We start from the raw sequence: 16,785 nt of genomic DNA, 5'->3' as shown, positions 1-16,785 counted from the left end.
TGTTTCACAGCAGACCTTCTGGTTTTCTGCCTCTTACAGCTGTTCTTTTCCCTCTTCTGTGAAGATCAGGAGCTGTGATGTAGGAGTGTTTGTTGGGACTGGGCTCTTCATGATCTGTTTTGTTTAGTTGTGGTTTTATGTGCTGATTTCCATTTGCTATAAAGAGGATGGTCTTTGGTGGTAGCTGCACTTTGCTGTGGATAAGATTTAGAATGTAGTAAGGAATATTAACGGTCTAGCAGAGGGTGGTAGTCGATTTCTATGGTCATCGACCTCCTTAGCCTAGAGAAGCTGGCCTGGATCAGCACCAGTTACCCAATTGTTTGTTGCCACCAGCATATGGGTACCACTTCATGCACCTTAATGTGTTTCTTGTCATGGATCATAGGTGTTGCATCTAGGTAGGATTGTTTACCTGCATCCCTTCCTTGGCAGCTTGTGTAGTATTTTCTGGAAGCACAGAAGTAGACCCTAGAAAACAGGCTCTCAGGTCATTGGTTGCCTCTCAGGTATTAAAGGTGAATTCCCTCCCACCCCTATTGCTGAAGACACCACACACGAAGGACACATGGCTCAAATGAATTGAGGTGGATATGCCCTTTATTATTTGGAGAATTTTGCCTACTTTGCAACTTTTTTCTGAAACAAAGAAAATGCAGCAATCTAGTAATAGGGATGTATAAGCCTTTCTGTTGAGTAAATTTCCTGCCTAGAATTCGTGGGTTCGAGGGTAAGTGCATGTAAAGTGTTGTACAAATCAGAGTTTATAATCCTTACGTTAGAATCAGCAGAACTTGTGAGTGCTCACAGATGGAAATCTTCCAACTGTGCACGATCAAGTTCTGCTTCTTGCCATTGAGTCATACTTACCCTTGAGTGACGGCAGTGCCCTCCTGGTGCCTCAATTCCTTTAAATGTGCTGTCGCTGTCAGCATATAATAGCCCTTGTCGGCTAAATGGTCTTACATAGGCACCTTTCCAAAATAAGTTTATGCATTAGAGAAAACTTCTTAAAAGTGAATTTTTTTATGAATTAAAAAAGAAAAACATGAAAACTTCTTAAAAGTGAATTTTTTTTATGAATTAAAAAAGAAAAACATTGAAAGTATTCTACATGATCAGATGTTAAATGAGAAGGACAGGTCATCCAATGCCACACAGAAAGGTGCTGTCTCAAAGCAAAGAAAGCAAATGTCACTCACCTGTTGATTACCAATCACATTCTCTCTTTTGACAGTGCTGTATTACCAACTGATTCTTCTCTTCTGTTAAAGTTCTTTGATTGTATAGGACTGTTTTAGCTATTCTGGATTTTTCATTTTCCCATATAAAGTTGAATATTATCCTTTCAAGGTCTATAAAGAACTCCATTGGAATTTTTATGGAATTGTTTTGGGGATTGCATTGAATCTGTAGATTCCTTTAGGTAGGATGGCCATTTTTACTGTTGTAATCCTACCAATCCATGAGTGTGGGAGATCTTTCCATCATTTGATAACGTTTTCAATTTCTTTCTTAAAAGGCTTGAAGCTGGCCAGATGGTGGTATCCCATACCTTTACTTCCAGGATTGTTATACAGAGAAACCCTATCTTAAAACACACACACACACACACACACCCACACCCACACCCACACACACACACAAAGGCATACAGTCATACAGTTTTGGAGCAAGTCTTTCACTTGCTTGATTAGAGTTACTCCAAGATATTTTATGTTTTTTTTTTGTGGCTGCTGTGAAGGGTATTGTTTCCCCAATTTCTTTTTCAGCTTGTTTGTCATTTGTGTATAGGAGGGCTACTGATTCTTTTTTTTGTGTGTGTGTGAGTTAATTTTGTGTCTAGCCACTTCACTGAAGGTTTTTTTTTATCAGCTGTAGGAATTCCCTGGTAGAATTTTTTGGGGTCATTTATTTATACTATCATATCATCTGCTAATTATGATATTTTGACTTCTTCCTTTCCAGTTTATATCTCCTTGATCTCCTTCCATTGTCTTATTGTTTCATCTAGAACTTCAGGTCCTATATTGAATCAATATGGAGAAAATGGACAACCTTTTAGCAGTCTGACAGGTGTTAGAGAAATATGTGTTCGAGCACTTCTTGTTCACTATAGAAAAGTAACTGGGTGAATTTATGCTGCTGGGTTTCAAAATCTATGTGATTTGTTTTAGGTGCTGCTTGCAGCTCATAACAGACAGGCCGGCTGCCATTCAAGAGGAACTAGACCTCATTGAAGCTCTGGGGTATCTTGAAGAATTTGGGGTAAAGATCCTGCCTTTGCAAGGTGCGTCTTCTGCTTGGTATTGCATTGCTAACTTATTTTGCACCAATTAAGTATTGTTCCTTTTATTTTTTTCAATGAAAGTAACTTTGATAATCTGAATATATTATTAATATATAATATTGTCTTTTTTAATTTTTGCAATGAAATCTCAAGTTAAAACATTTTGCAGTGAATTAAAAAAATCTTGTTTATAACCTTTAAAGATGTAATAGTAGTGACAGAGCAACTGAACAGTGAGGCCATTGGATCAAAGCAAACATAGATACTTCTTATTTTTATGAATGACAGTTGTAGATTTATTTCAGTTTTGGCATATAGCTTATTCCTGTATTTTACTTTCATAAATTATTAACTAGGTGATCACCTCCCAATCTTGACTTAAAAGTAATGGGAGACAATTCTTTCTTAGAACTTAATTGCCAATGATGTTTTCATTTTGCTCAGGTTCTTTTGTCTAAGTTTAACAGGTATGTTGGAGTCATCTGGACAGACGTCACACAGCTTGTCCTAAACTGTAAGGATGATACATTGTAACATTCCAGGCCTTAGCTGATCATAGCTGACCATAGACTCTTTAAATCCATATCTGGTCCCTGAATGAAAAGGTGGTTGCCTAGGGAGAAGTATACTTGGCTGGCTGCTATAGTCTACCATTCCTCACTCTAGAACTGGCTGGAACTAGTGACGAGGAAATATAACAGTTCATTGTAGCACAAAATTGCTGTCTCCTACCCAGTCCACAGCCATTCAATCCCAAAGAAACACACAGAGGCTTATATTAATTATAAACTGGTTGGCTAATTGCTCAGGCTTATTGCTAACTAGCTCTTATGACTTAAGTTCACACAGAATTTTTGTCTATTTATCCACATGGCTTGGTACCTTTTGTAAGTAAGGCATTCTCATTTTGTTTCCTCTGCCTCTGGCTGGACTGACTCTGCCTTTCCTCTTCCCAGAATGCTCTTAGTCTAGTCACCCTGTCTATCTTTTCTGCCTGACTACTGGCCAATCATTGTTTTATTAAATTAATATGAGTGACAAATCTTTACATTGTACAAGAGCATTATCCCACAGCAGTTTATTTCATCTTTTTCTTTTTTGTAAGTTTCCACCATAGTTGTGCTCTTTCATTTAAAAAAATAATATTGCATCAGAAGCCTCAGTTCCTCCAGGTGCTAGTGGCTGTGTTCCTTAGTCCCCTGCAGTGTCAGCAATAACTGGGACTGAGGAAGAGCCAGGAGTTGCCGTGTCACAGTTTGAAATTTTATATGGATTTTCTTTATGGTTTTACTCAAAGTTTCACTTCTCAGTAAAAGCTACTGTGCTGGAAAGACATAGACTATTATTACTCCGAGTATCATTGTTGGACCTAATTATTATACAGGCGTAAGTAGCAGACTGAGTATATATGGAAGGTGATGGTTAGATTGTTAGGTCATAGACAATCTATTCAGATGCACCATTAATGCAACTTTTGAACTCAAAACTTTTTAAATATTATGAAAATTAATCAAAGTTGCTAAAAACCATTTTAGCTTATTCTAAAATGTTTGATTATTAACTATTTTCCCTCCATAATATATTTGTTAATTTTAGCAGAGCAAGATTCTAGAACATAATAAGTTTTTTTCTCCTTTATGTTTCATTAGGATAAATATTGCAGCATTGGTATGTGTGTGTACATGTGTCTGCATGTGTGTGTGCACATTCAGCTGTGTATGTATTTTTGCTACTTAAATAATCTGAGCTGAGTGATGTATAAAAAAACTGTTCTGCATGCTGTGATCCTTTAGAATGCTAAGTGAGTTCTGAGCTCTTGTGGTGGTCAGTTAGATGTGATTTTGATGATACACAACCAAGACTGTTAAGACTATACCTTCTGGGAAGTTTCTGAGTGGAGGAGTCGCTGCTGTGATACTGGGGTTTAGTCACCCTAAGATGGTCAGTAAAAGGAACTGTTGTACCAGCAGTTCAAAGAGGAGTTAAAAAGTGTTGACTTGTATGTGCTAATTACAATCACTTAGACTCTTGCTGTCCAATTGAATATACTTATCTATTATTAGTAACCATTGCTCAGGCTGAATGGATAAAACAAGTGTTTCATTGAATGGAAAAATGGGTTGATGAGGATCTAGCACTACAGTTTCCTACCCTGGTTGTGGTTAGGAGGAGGATGATAATAGTAGGGAAGTCAGCCCCTGAAAGCTAGAACTTTTATTTGAAGCACGCAAGGCATATGGCATATAAGACCCAGCCTCTTTTTTTGTGTGTAGAAGTATTATATCCATAACAGGCTTTGATTTAAACATCTATTTAGAATTTAAAAAAGTAGCTGTTTCATAGTCATTGTGTTATTGAATCTGGAGGAAAACATGTAAAATGACAGCAGATACTGAGGAGAAAGCCCACACTTTAAAAAATCAAGTTATAGAGACGTTATATACAGTCCTTTAAAACCTTGACCGCCCTGTGTTATAAAGGCTGATGGAAATAACCAGCAGCTCACGGGCTGGGTTGCGTGACTGGAGCTGCCCACTGTGATCAGCTCTGCGTGCCTTGAGACAGCGTTCCCATACAGGGGAACATCAGTGGGGAGTCTAGTGATGTGGCCTTTACTCACACATGGCATATAGCTTTTCCACTCTCGTTCACTGTCCAAAGAAGTTACAGTGTAGATGGAGCGGCGGGTTGCGTTCCCACCCGATTCCTGCATGGCTAGCTTTACACCTAAATAACAACATACAAATTGTATTCTTTTGAACACTGCCAGGCCCATTATATCTAGCCTCTTCTTGGCTAACTTTCATATCTTGCTTAACCCATTTCTATTAATGTGTGTAGCACCACAAGGTTGTGGCTTAGTGGGAAAGATTCTAGCCTACATCTGTCTCAGGTTGAAGAATCATGGTGACTGCCTGAATCTGCTTCTTTCTCCCAGCATCCTGTCCTGTTTACTCCACCTACCTAATTTTCTGTCCTATCAAAGGGCCAAGGCAGTGTCTTTATTAACCAATGAAAGTAATACATAGACAGATGACCCTCCTCCATCATTACAGCATGACTTTAGCAAGGTCAGCAAGGTAGACATTTGGGATATAAAACTGGGGTGGATACAAGTGTTCATCTGCAAACATCCTGCACTTGAGGATGTGCATATACTGGAACACTGAGGTATAAAGGGCATGTGCTTTGCAATTTTTCCTCAAATGGTTAACAAAAGTATTGGTCTGTGTGTGTGAATATGCATATAGAGGAAGACAGGAGTGAGTGTATGCGTGTATGATTGTGTATATATGTATAAGATTAAAAGGAATTAAGAGCTGGTGAATCCAATTAATACAGTATTACAATGTAGATATTTTTGCAACTTGCAACCTTTCTGTAAGTTCCAAATTCAATTGCAATAAAAAAATGTAGAAAATAACAGACTAATTCCAATGAAAAACCACAATATCTTCATTTCAATAAGATTTATGTCACTCTCAGCCAACTACATATGAGACATTTCCAAAGAGCAGGCTATGTAAGGATTTACTAGGGATTTAGGAATAAAGATGAAAGCCACAGGCAAAATTTAGAGACTTGGGTTGAATTCAGGATCCACCTCTTTTTGGTGGGTCTTTGTTAAAGTATCTTAAGCTCTCTATACCCCAGTTTTTTTCCCTTTGGGAAAATAACCTGTTTATTAGGTGGGTGTTGTGTGGTTGTTATACATAAGTCAGTTCTGGAGACACAATTCATCTCCATTTTATGTTAGCTGCTGATGCAGTTGTCATGGTTACTGCAAGTCAGCTGCCTAGGCAATACCGTCTTCTTTGCCCTTGCTACTCTGAGTAAGAATTACTTACCCTTAGAGCTCACTTGATGCCCTTTGACATTTTCCCTTTAAATACTGTTTGCTCTATGATATGAACTGGTTAATTAGGCATTTCATTTTCTTGAGTGCTAGTTTAAGTGAGAGGACTGGGCTTAGCCATAGGAGATGTGAAACTTGGTGCCCTCCATCCTGGGGTGAGGTTGCCTTAGACAAACTTAGTTGTACTTCCCTGTAAACCCAGTACTCAGGAGGCAGGCAGGAGGATTTCTGCACAACCAGGCTCTCTCTCTCTCTCTCTCTCTCTCTCTCTCTCTCTCTCTCTCTCTCTCTCTCTCTGTGTGTGTGTGTGTGTGTGTTTGTGTGTACTCATACACACTAAAGTATATTTTGAACTTGGGCATGGGGAGATGAGTCTTTATTGTATAGTCCATGCTGGACTCAAATGTGTGATCATCCTGCCTTAGCCTCAACACTGTTGAATTACAGGGGTATGTCACTGCAGCCACTCTGAGATCATCTGAGATCAGTAATTACATTTTGGTTCCCTAATGCTTGAACATTTGTGGCACCCCTTCTTGTGTTCATGAAGTTCTTCACTGTCTGTTTTTAGTGCGCTTGTGTTCTGATCGGATCAGCCTCATCAAGGAGTGTGTTTTGCAGTCTCCCACATGCTACAAACAGTCAGCCAAGCTGCTAGGCCTTGCTGAGTTGCTGAGGGTTGCAGGTAAGTCTCTGAGTGCTAAACTCCTGTCCCATTTATCACATCAGTCTATATGAGCATCAGGATTTGCTCAGTTGCTCAGAAGAACTTTTTTTTTCTTTTTAAAGCAAGGAACAATATTTTCTAGAAATCTTGGCCTGTTATTAAAGTGTGTGTTCACTGAAGTTTTGGGAAAATCAGATGCCCTTGAGTGAAAAGGACTTAATTAGGGTGTACAGTTGTGAAGTCAGCAGAAGTTCTTGTTGTCATTCAAAGGAGACTGCTGTGTGAAGCACCTACTGTACCAGCACACTCACGAGCCAGACTGAGTCTGATAGTTCTGATAAACTTGGTAGAAAGTTTTGTGCACTTACTATTTGGCAAAGTTATCATACATTTTAGCTCATTAATTTTTTTTCGAAATTGTTACAGTGTTGGTTAGCTTCCCATTTTATAATAGAAATTCAGAAGTTAAGCGTGATGCTTACCAGGATGAAGTAGGAGCCTGACTTTCAAGGAAAATCTCTGACTCTGCGTTTTATGCTCCATTAACTATAGTGCTCCTACCTACCAGAATATTTTAGTGCTAGTTTTGTATTTTTTTGAAATATATTCACATATATACACATACATATACATGTATATATGTGTGTGTGTGAATATATATACATACATATATGTATATTTATATTTATATAAGAATAATTGTTGGGTATTTTGTTCTTTAATAGTGGTTTGAGTTTGTCGTAGTCTAAACCATGAAACAGACTCAAAAGTAAAGAAAATTTGTTTTTATTTTTAGCCTTTATAAATTCAATATATTTAATAGACACATAGGTTAATATTTCGAAGTACTAATAGGTAGAACTCTTATTAAGGTCTTTCTTCTAATAAATATGTATCACTTCTCAGCTTGGAGCACAACGCTGACATCTGCTACACACTCGGAAAGGTCTTGGGACCTGGCTTCTCTGTGAGGCATATTGGGCTCCCTGGGAGAACATTGAATGTAGACTCAGAAAAATTGTTTGATCCTGATTGTGTGTGTGTGTGTGTGTGTGTGTGTGTGTGTTTATAAGCGCGTGTGCGTGTGTGCTATAAGTTTGCAAGCTTTATTTGTCTAGAGCGCATATCTAGGAAACAGGAAAGCTGTCCCTTTTGGTTACCCATAGTCTAGTAATAAGAGAACCAACTGAGTGCATGCATAGAAAAGCTCTTCCAACATGAAGGGTAGATTTCATGAGGGCCTAGCTCTTACAGATGTGCTGTTCGTCACCTCCGCACCTGTTAGAATAGTGTCTTGCTTTGATTGTGACATATAATGAATGGACCAGCCAGCCCTCAAACAGTTCTATAGGAGAGCATTCCTCCTGAGGATACTGTAGAAGCGTGTGGAGATGCATTGTTCTTGGATCTATTTTCCTTATTGCAGCTAATTTAGTTCTAAAACTTCAGATCATCTCAGATTGGCCACACTTCACTTCCCAAATGCTAACATGCTATGTCTTGTATGATATTCCAACTCGGAGCAGTATCGTTGAAACATAAGACTAAAGTATAAAAATTGTTCAACAGATTGATCTTGTGAGCTGTGTGCATTTACACAAAAGTCTCTATCAGGTACAGATTTAGTGTCTTTTCTGCCTTAACCCCACACCTGCTCCAGAGACTGCAGCTTTTACAGTTTGAAGTGTGATTTTAGAACTACAGTGACGTTTCCCTTTCCCAGCTTCACAGGCCAAAGGCTCGTTATTACTATGCTCACTAAATCCAGACCTTTTACCTTTTCCTTAAAGCTTGCCCTTGATGGCTTCATTTTGTTTCTGGCATTCTCAAATGGTAACCATTTTCATTTTGGCACTTTAGGACCCCACTAAGTAACTGACGGGTACATGAACACTATATTGTGACAGTGGGACTGATAACCAGAATGGTGCAGAGTGACTGGAGACTGTAGTGATGAGGCAAGCAGGCCTGCTTTTTGTCCTGCCCTGCTCCTGCACAGCTAGCTTAGCCCTGGAATAATTACATGGAACTGTATTCATTTAAACACTGCCTGACCCATTAGTTCTAGCCTCTTATCGGCTAACTCTCACATCTTGCTTAACCCATATTTAGTAATCTGTGTAGCACCGTGAGGTGGCGGCTTACCAGGAAAGATCCTATCCTGCGTCCATCTCGGGTTGGAGAATCATGGCGTCTGCCTCACTGCCTTCTTCCTCCCAGGATTCTGTTCTGTCTTCCCCTCCTACCTATGTTCTGATCTATCAGGCCAAGCAATTTTCTTTATTAATTAGCCAATGAAAGCAACAGATAGATAGAAGACCCACGTACATCAGGAGACCAGCTTACATAGACGTGTCTTATTGTACAGTGGATACAGGGATGACTTGTGTCTTGAGTACAGACATGGGGCAGTGTTCAACTCCATCATGTTACTCAAAACATGCAGAAATAAACTGTGGGAACAGGAGAGTCATCATAAATAATCAAGACTCATTGTTGGTGGAGGGGAGTTTGGCCCCTTACTTGAAGGGAACATATAGCTATTAGCAGACATATTTTATGTTGTACTTCAGTACTCAAAGCTGTTTGTTATGGAACCATTAATGTTCTTCAGACAATCCATGGAAGGAATAGTCTTGGTTTGTAGCCCAGTTTTGCTTCTCATCTAATCTGTAGCCTCCTGAGGTCAGAATGACACACATGAGCACCACAGCCATGAATGGTTTCTTTCATCATTCTCCATGAGCCCCCACACTCCTGGCTCTTGTCTCTGAGAATATACTTGCTTAATAACATTTTCTAGGACTGCTCTTAACCATGTTGAGTTTTGGATTACCTGATCAACTTTTAACTTTCAACTAAATAACTTTGGGCTTCATGATTGCTATTTGGCTATTCTTCACATAAAATTTATCAACAATAATGATTTCAATTTTATTTTTTAATATTTCATACAGCTTCATTCTTTAATATCTATCTCTAATCCTTGTTACTGTGTGCCTATGTGTACATAGGCAGAGAGGTGAATCTCATTTTGAAAGTGAAGACATAGGATTAGAGAAATCAGTTTGTTTTTTAGCCAGGCAATTGCCTTTCTACCTTCTGCTTTTATCTGTGTGTATACTCTTTCTGATGTTGTGTGATGGCTCTCAGTGGCCTCTGTGTACTTCATTCTCCTTTGTAACACTTTTATAAGTGTATGACTCTTTGTGCAGAAATCATCAGATATGGAGTTTTTTGATCTTAATAAGAGAAAATAATGTGTAAAGGTATTGACACATGTAAATAAATATTCATATTTCCTGGGAAGGCTGAGACAGGAAGGTTGCAATTTGGAGCTCAATTTATATTGCTTATTGAGACCCTGTCCATTTAAAAACATGTATAAAAAGAGAAGTAATAGGTGAAATCCCTTGTTTTATTACTCCTGCTCCTACCAGAGAAGTAAAGCAAATATAGCATGAGAGACAGCTGTACAAGATTGGCTTCTGCTACCATGAGGTGGGTTGGTTGAGTCTGAAATTCCTGTGGCTGGGTGAGAAGATTAGGACCTGGTCTAGTTCCACAGGTATGGCCTAAGACTGCTCTGCATAGGAGTCTTTCACCCTCACCCACCCCCATCCCTTTCATCTGTGAATCTTTTTCTGTGACTCTGTCTGCCTCCCAAGATTATCCAGGATTAACCTTTTCTCTTAGCTGCTAGGGGCTTGCACATTGTCTTCAACAATGAGTTTAGTATTTAGAGCCTAGCCAAGACACATGAGAAAAAATGCACTTGACTCTTTCACTATTGTATATAGTGTGCACAAATGCAAGCATTTCAAGAGTATTAGGTAGGGAATGTGTTTACATTAAACATGGTATGTGCATTTCCTCATGTGTGTATATATGGTTAGTCAGGAGTAAGTCTCTGGAAATCAAGAAGTAAAGGAGTATATGACAGTTTAACAGAGAATGTCTGGGCAGGCTTCCTTCAAGAGGAAGGTGAGGGAGGGTCTTCCTTTGTGTCTGTCGGTGTGCTGTGTTCAAGAGGCTGTCTTGTGGTTTGTTTCTTGCTGGGGCACCCCACGCATGTAGGAAGTGTGCATGTTGTTCACCTTCTGTACATTTTCTTTTAGTTAAGTTGTCTTTTCACAGGAAGTATTCTCAAATAAGAATTATTAAATTAGAGGGAAGATTGTTTTTCAGTTTCTAAGTGAAAAATAGAGCATGTTGTGAACCATATGGATGTAAGTTTGAGTTAGTTTATATTGTATTTAAAGTGAACTATTGTATCATTACTTGTTGATCTATGGTTTCTTTCATGCTGCTACCTTTTAAGGACAGCTAAGACAAAAATGTCATGTGGCTTACCTAGAGTTGGGGGTGGTGGTGAAGTTACATTATAAAAGTGCCTTTGACATCTATAAGTAGCGTAATACTTTTTTATTCAATGAAATTTATAATCTAGGTTTTCATAATGTCCTTGGCTTGGACCGTGCTAACTTCCTGGTTATCATTATAGTGGCAGTGTATACTCAGTTGAATTGAGCATATGATTTTTAAAACAATAGAAATTTTTATTAGTATATTAGAAAAAAATGTCCTTGCCATTCTTGACATACTTATGTCTGCGTTGCTGAAATATGTGCATGCTGTTTTAAAAAGGTCTTAATATTTGCTAAAATGTTGAGGGAGACTATTTCAAATAATTTATATTTCAGTTTGCTACACTGAGGTCTTTGTAGTAGGAAACTTAAAGGGCTTATTAAAAGCTAAGTGGAGATGCATTAAAATTGTAATCAGTTAATTTAGCAGATAGCCTCATGAATCAGGTAGAATCAAACCTGGATTGGTTCAGAGTCCTGTAGACTAAAATAGGAAAACTTTTAAGGTGTTTAAGAAAAAAGCAAATATATATTTATATATGTATATATATTGAAGTGGAAACCTCCTACTTAGAGGCTAACTGGAAGCTCTGATTCCTGGCCTTGATTAGTAGAGCCCTGAAATGAAGTCTCAACTCTGAATCTATCTACATATTAGGTATGGCCACCTGTCCCCAAACCAAAAGGAGTAAAGGTGAAAAGTTGGAAAAGCATCTTATTCACTGTATCTAAATTGGTCCTATAAAGAGGACTAATGATGCTCCTTCAGTATTCCAGGGAAACATCCAGAGCTCCTAGATTATACAGGGAAGGGAGCAGAGTCGGGCTCTGGCCTGTTGATCATTATCTTATGACTGATCCAGGAGGCCTTGTTTCAGTACCACAATCACAGCTGCTTGGGGATGGAACCTACTCCTGCCAGCTGTTTATCCATTAGACCCCTTGTTTCTGGAGCCTGAGGTGACTGAAGGACAAAATGACTTGGAGTGAAAGAGATGGATGTAGTGGAGACAGAGAGACCAGCGTTTATTGAGCTTTCAGGCACTTACTGGACATTTGCGGGCCCAGGAAAGAGTCAGTGCTTTAACAAAAACCCGCCCCTAAGTCCTTGTGAGTATTACTGAATAGGTAGTGGTCTCTGATGTTCTCAGCTAAAGTTTTTCATTGTCTGAGCGCTTTGTACTCAGATGTTTATGTCTCAGGCATTCCTTTCAAATACAAGAAATATATCACACATTTTTATAAAGATGAATTCAAAACAAAATCCCTTCACTATAGTCTCTATAATCGTTGGGTGCTGGGTCCCTTCTGACATTAAATGTTCAACGCTGAAAATGAGGTCTTCTTATTAAAAGTCTGTGTTCATACTGTCCCACAGTTCTTCAAAGTTTATATCAGCAAATTCAGGTAGGTGCAAGATAGGAAATGGGTGTCCATTGAGCACAAAGTAAAGAACTAAGATGTCAAGTTCATAGTGAACACAGTGGTTCTCATGACCATACGGTCTTGAGGAAAGTGCTCTGAGAGGGTGCTGTGCACTCAGGATGATGAGCACTCAGGGTTCTGGTGCCCAGGCTGACTGTGTTCTAGTAACAGCTCTCAGGCCATGGAGGGCTGCCAGACATATCTGTTTCTATAGAAGCCATCTTAAACATCGGAGACCATACACAGCTCAGTAGGGAATTGAAATCCTTAAACTCTGATGGATATGTGTTGTTCCACAATAGCTAGCTGTGTTCAGGGTTCTGTGCATTCAGACATCTTCAAAGAGTATGTTGCAGTACCAATTCAGTCTTACTGTTGTACCACTTTATTGAAACACAAGGAATGTTTTTTTTAAATACTTTGTTCAGTAACCATGTATTCATTAAGTCAAAGAATACCATGAAAGCCACACACATTTCTGAGGTAGTAACTATAGTAGTTGGGCATACAAACTTTGTTTAGCATTTTCTGATTTTTGAGAAGCCCAATAGTCTCAATTATTTTGGCAATTTTAACTGAATGGTTCTATTATATCTCTGTGGCATTTTACTGCTTCCCATTAGTTGGGTTTCTGTTGGCTCTCTAGGAAGTCAAGGTGGAGTTTCTCCTGCTATTGGCTTCTCAATGACAGTCAGAAGTGCAAATACTAGTGTGTTCTTTGTGTGTGTGTGCACATGTGTGTGTGCGCATGGTTAAGTGTCTTGTGTGTGAGAGTATGTGTATGAATCTCTCTCTCTTTCTCGTGTGTGTGTGTGTGTGTGTGTAAGATTATCAGGAACACCCATCAAGGGTAAGAGAGGATTCCACTCTCTGAACCTAACAGGATATGGTTCTTTTTTAAGAGTCCAAAATGGCCAAATATTAGCAGAAGAGAAATGAACATCGAGGCAGTACAGTATACCCATAGTGGGGATTCTGGCTTACCTAGTTGGTGAGGACTTTGCTAAGACTGAAGTGTGGAGGGCAGTCACAGAGTTGAGGTTTAGCTATGCTTACAGATTGTTCAAAGATTTGATTGGTGGTGGTGGTCTGGTTTAGAGACAAGTCAGCAGTTCTCCATCAATTTGGACTGTCTTTGTTTGGGTTTTACATTTTATTTATTGTGTGTGGCATGAGAGCAGAGGTCAAATACAACTTGGATGAGCTAATTTCCTCCATCATATGGGGCCTGGTGATTGACCTGAGGTCATTAGGACTCATTTAATAACCTGTTTTTGAAATAAAGACTTTTTCCTTAGTAAAGGAAAATTCAAGTCCTTTGTAGGACTGTAGACTATCCTTTATATGTGTGTGTGTGTGCATGTGTGTGTGTGTGCATGTGTGTGTGTGCATGTGTGTGTGTGTGTATGTGTGTGTGTGTGTGTGTGTGTGTGTGAGAGAGAGAGAGAGAGAGAGAGAGAGAGAGAGAGAGAGAGGGAGGTTTGGATATCTTATGAACTAATATTAATCAATGATCTCTTCAGAGACTGAGGAGGACTTCCATGCATAATAAGTAGATAAGAAGGTAAAAACTATGATAACCTTTATCCTCCAATCACTAAAAATTAATTTAATCCTTTTTACTTGTTCATTTGATACACACTGTTACTTAACTTGATCAGTTGGGGCTGATCTAATCATGTCGTCTGCATCTGTGTACAGGGGAAGACCCAGAAGAAAGGCGTGGCCAGGTTCTGATCCTGTTAGTTGAACAAGCACTGCATGTCCAGGACTACAAAGCAGCCAGTATGTACTGTCAGGATCTGATGGCCGCAGGTGAGTATACAGCTTTGTGCTTTGCTTGCATCCTCTCTACATGATGAATAATGGAAATGGGTTCTTCCGAAATCTGTCAGCCTGGTTGGTAAGCCAGGCATGTGTTTGTTTGATTTTGTTATGCCCAGATCACAGTGTCTCCCCAAAATCAACTAGGAGACCAAGTCCTATATGTAATAGCAAAGAACCTTTATTCTTACATAAGTTTTTAAGCTCAGGCTCTCCAAGTTTTCAGTATATTGGAAGTGATTGAAGAGCCCCTAATGCAGTTGGAGTTGGGTTTTATAATAGCAAGGGTAGTGGTGAAGGATTTCTATGGTTCATGATTCCCGATTTGTAGATAGAGGCTGCTCGTTTGTTTCCCAGCTGCCCAGACCCAAATAATCACACAGAAACTGTATTAATTCCAACACTGTTTGGCCAATAGCTTAGGTAATTTTTAGCTAACTCTTACATCTTAAATTAACCCATTTGTATTAATCTGTGTATTGCCATGAGGCTGTAGCTGTAAAGATCTGGCTGGTGGCTGGAATGTTTCTTCTTTGGCAACTATATGGTGTCTCCTTGACTCTGCCTACTTCATCTTTATATCTCTCTTCTCTATATCTTTTTTTTTTTTTTTGATTTTCAAGACAGGGTTTCTCTGAAGTTTTTGGTACCTGTCCTGGAACTAGCTCTTATAGACCAGGCTGGCCTTGAACTCACAGAGATCCGCCTGCCTCTGCCTCCCGAGTGCTGGGATTAAAGGCGTGCGCCACCACCGCCCAGATCCTCTCTATATCTTTATATCTCTGTTTGGGCTTCCCACCTGGCTTTGCTCTGGTAAGCCATTGCTCAAAACAGCTTCTTTAATAACCAATGTTAACAAAACATATTCACAGCGTACAGACGGGAATCCTACATCATTTCCTCTTTTCTGTCTAAAAAAAGAAAGGTTTTAACTTTAACAGAGTAACATTACATATACAAAACAGGTATCAAGCAAGAATTACAGTTGCAATATTTATATATGCTTTATCTTTATTATAACTAAGGAAAACTATAACTATCTATTCTTCAACTCCATCAAAGACCCCAGAAGGATATAATATTACCTAAGTTAACAGGAAGTGCATTGTAAGCAACTTCCAAAACTCTAGAATTGACACAGACATCTCACTGCCTGGACAGTTACTCAAAGTTCTTCTGTAACAATGGGGCATTCATCTTCAGCCTACAGGCCCATAGTATCTGGCAGACTTTTCCTTGAATCAGGAAATTTGAAAGACAGTTTTACTTCTATTGGCAGTTTATTAGTCACTTCTTCTGTATCATGCAGAATGTCTGGCAGACTCTTTTATGAAGCAGGAACCCTGAAGGACCGTCTCACTTTTAGGCAAGTTCAACAGTCATTTTTCTGCATGTCCAGTTCATACAGCATACCATCAAGCATTCTAGGCAAGAGCAGTTTCTTGCCCAAATGGCTAAACAACTCAATAAGAAGCCTGCTCAATGTTTGTCATCCTCTTGAAGTAGATTGGTGCTGAGAGAAGCAGATGTGTCTCTTTGTCCTGAAAAGTCCTAAGTTCTTAAAATATTTTAAATGCCATATTCTGTTAGTCTTTGAAAGGTTTGAAGAATACCTATCCATCTGAAATATATCTCTGTATGTCTAGAAAACCTAACTAACATGCCTACAAGCTTGACTATTATAGATGACTATCTATTAATCTGTAATTCTTAATTAATTATACATTACATTTTTAAATGAACTGTACAAACACAATATCTTAATCAAGGACAGAAATATACAGATAGCAAAATTGACCTTAAATTTTTATCAATAAACCAAAATTCATACCAATCCAAAGTTTTCATCTCTATATCATATCCCCCTTTAAATGTAAACAAACATTTATAAATAATTGGACATTGTTCTCTAGACTACTTCCTGCTGATTGGGGGTACTGTTAATCAGGTCTTTCATGGAGTATCTTGTATGGTAGGTCCATCTCAGCCAACATTCCTGAAGCTGTCATGGATATTGGACCATCTGGGCCATTGCTTCAGGGGGGGGTTTGTTTGATCAAACCATATTAGCTGGCAAGGAATTCCCAGCTTTCTATACTCTGTGGAACCAAAAGCAGAATCTCTTTTCCAAAGTAGCATATCCTTAGACCCAAATTTTGACGTCAAGACACCTTTAAAATATGTATGTTGGTTTAGCTTAGCAGTCCGTACAATGAAATGTCTCTCTGTTCTTAGCTCATTCATAGTCAAAAAATTAAAAGAAAACACAATAATACACATAATCCAGAAACTTTGTGTATTTTCCATCTTATGTGGCCTGTTTTCTTTACTCCTTTAATCTATGACTGTACTGTGT

At 38.8% G+C, this 16,785-nt stretch overlaps 1 protein-coding gene across 1 annotated transcript in view; it reads left to right on the top strand.

Moving 5' to 3' along the window:
* Positions 1-16,785, top strand: part of Nbas (NBAS subunit of NRZ tethering complex) — a 312,059-nt gene that overhangs the window by 148,272 nt on the left and 147,002 nt on the right. Inside the window, exons 31-33 of the mRNA XM_041639422.1 lie at positions 2,178-2,290; positions 6,718-6,831; positions 14,307-14,420. Of these exons, the coding sequence (XP_041495356.1) occupies positions 2,178-2,290; positions 6,718-6,831; positions 14,307-14,420 (341 nt within the window). The remainder of the gene's footprint in view (positions 1-2,177; positions 2,291-6,717; positions 6,832-14,306; positions 14,421-16,785) is intronic.

This window comes from Microtus oregoni, unplaced genomic scaffold (genome assembly GCF_018167655.1).
Source record: "Microtus oregoni isolate MIOR12 unplaced genomic scaffold, Mior012 000058F_ref0000040, whole genome shotgun sequence".
In the NCBI taxonomy this organism is placed as follows: domain Eukaryota; kingdom Metazoa; phylum Chordata; class Mammalia; order Rodentia; family Cricetidae; genus Microtus; species Microtus oregoni.
Note: the sequence above shows the minus strand (reverse complement) of the source record. Positions and strands in the feature narration are given on the sequence as shown.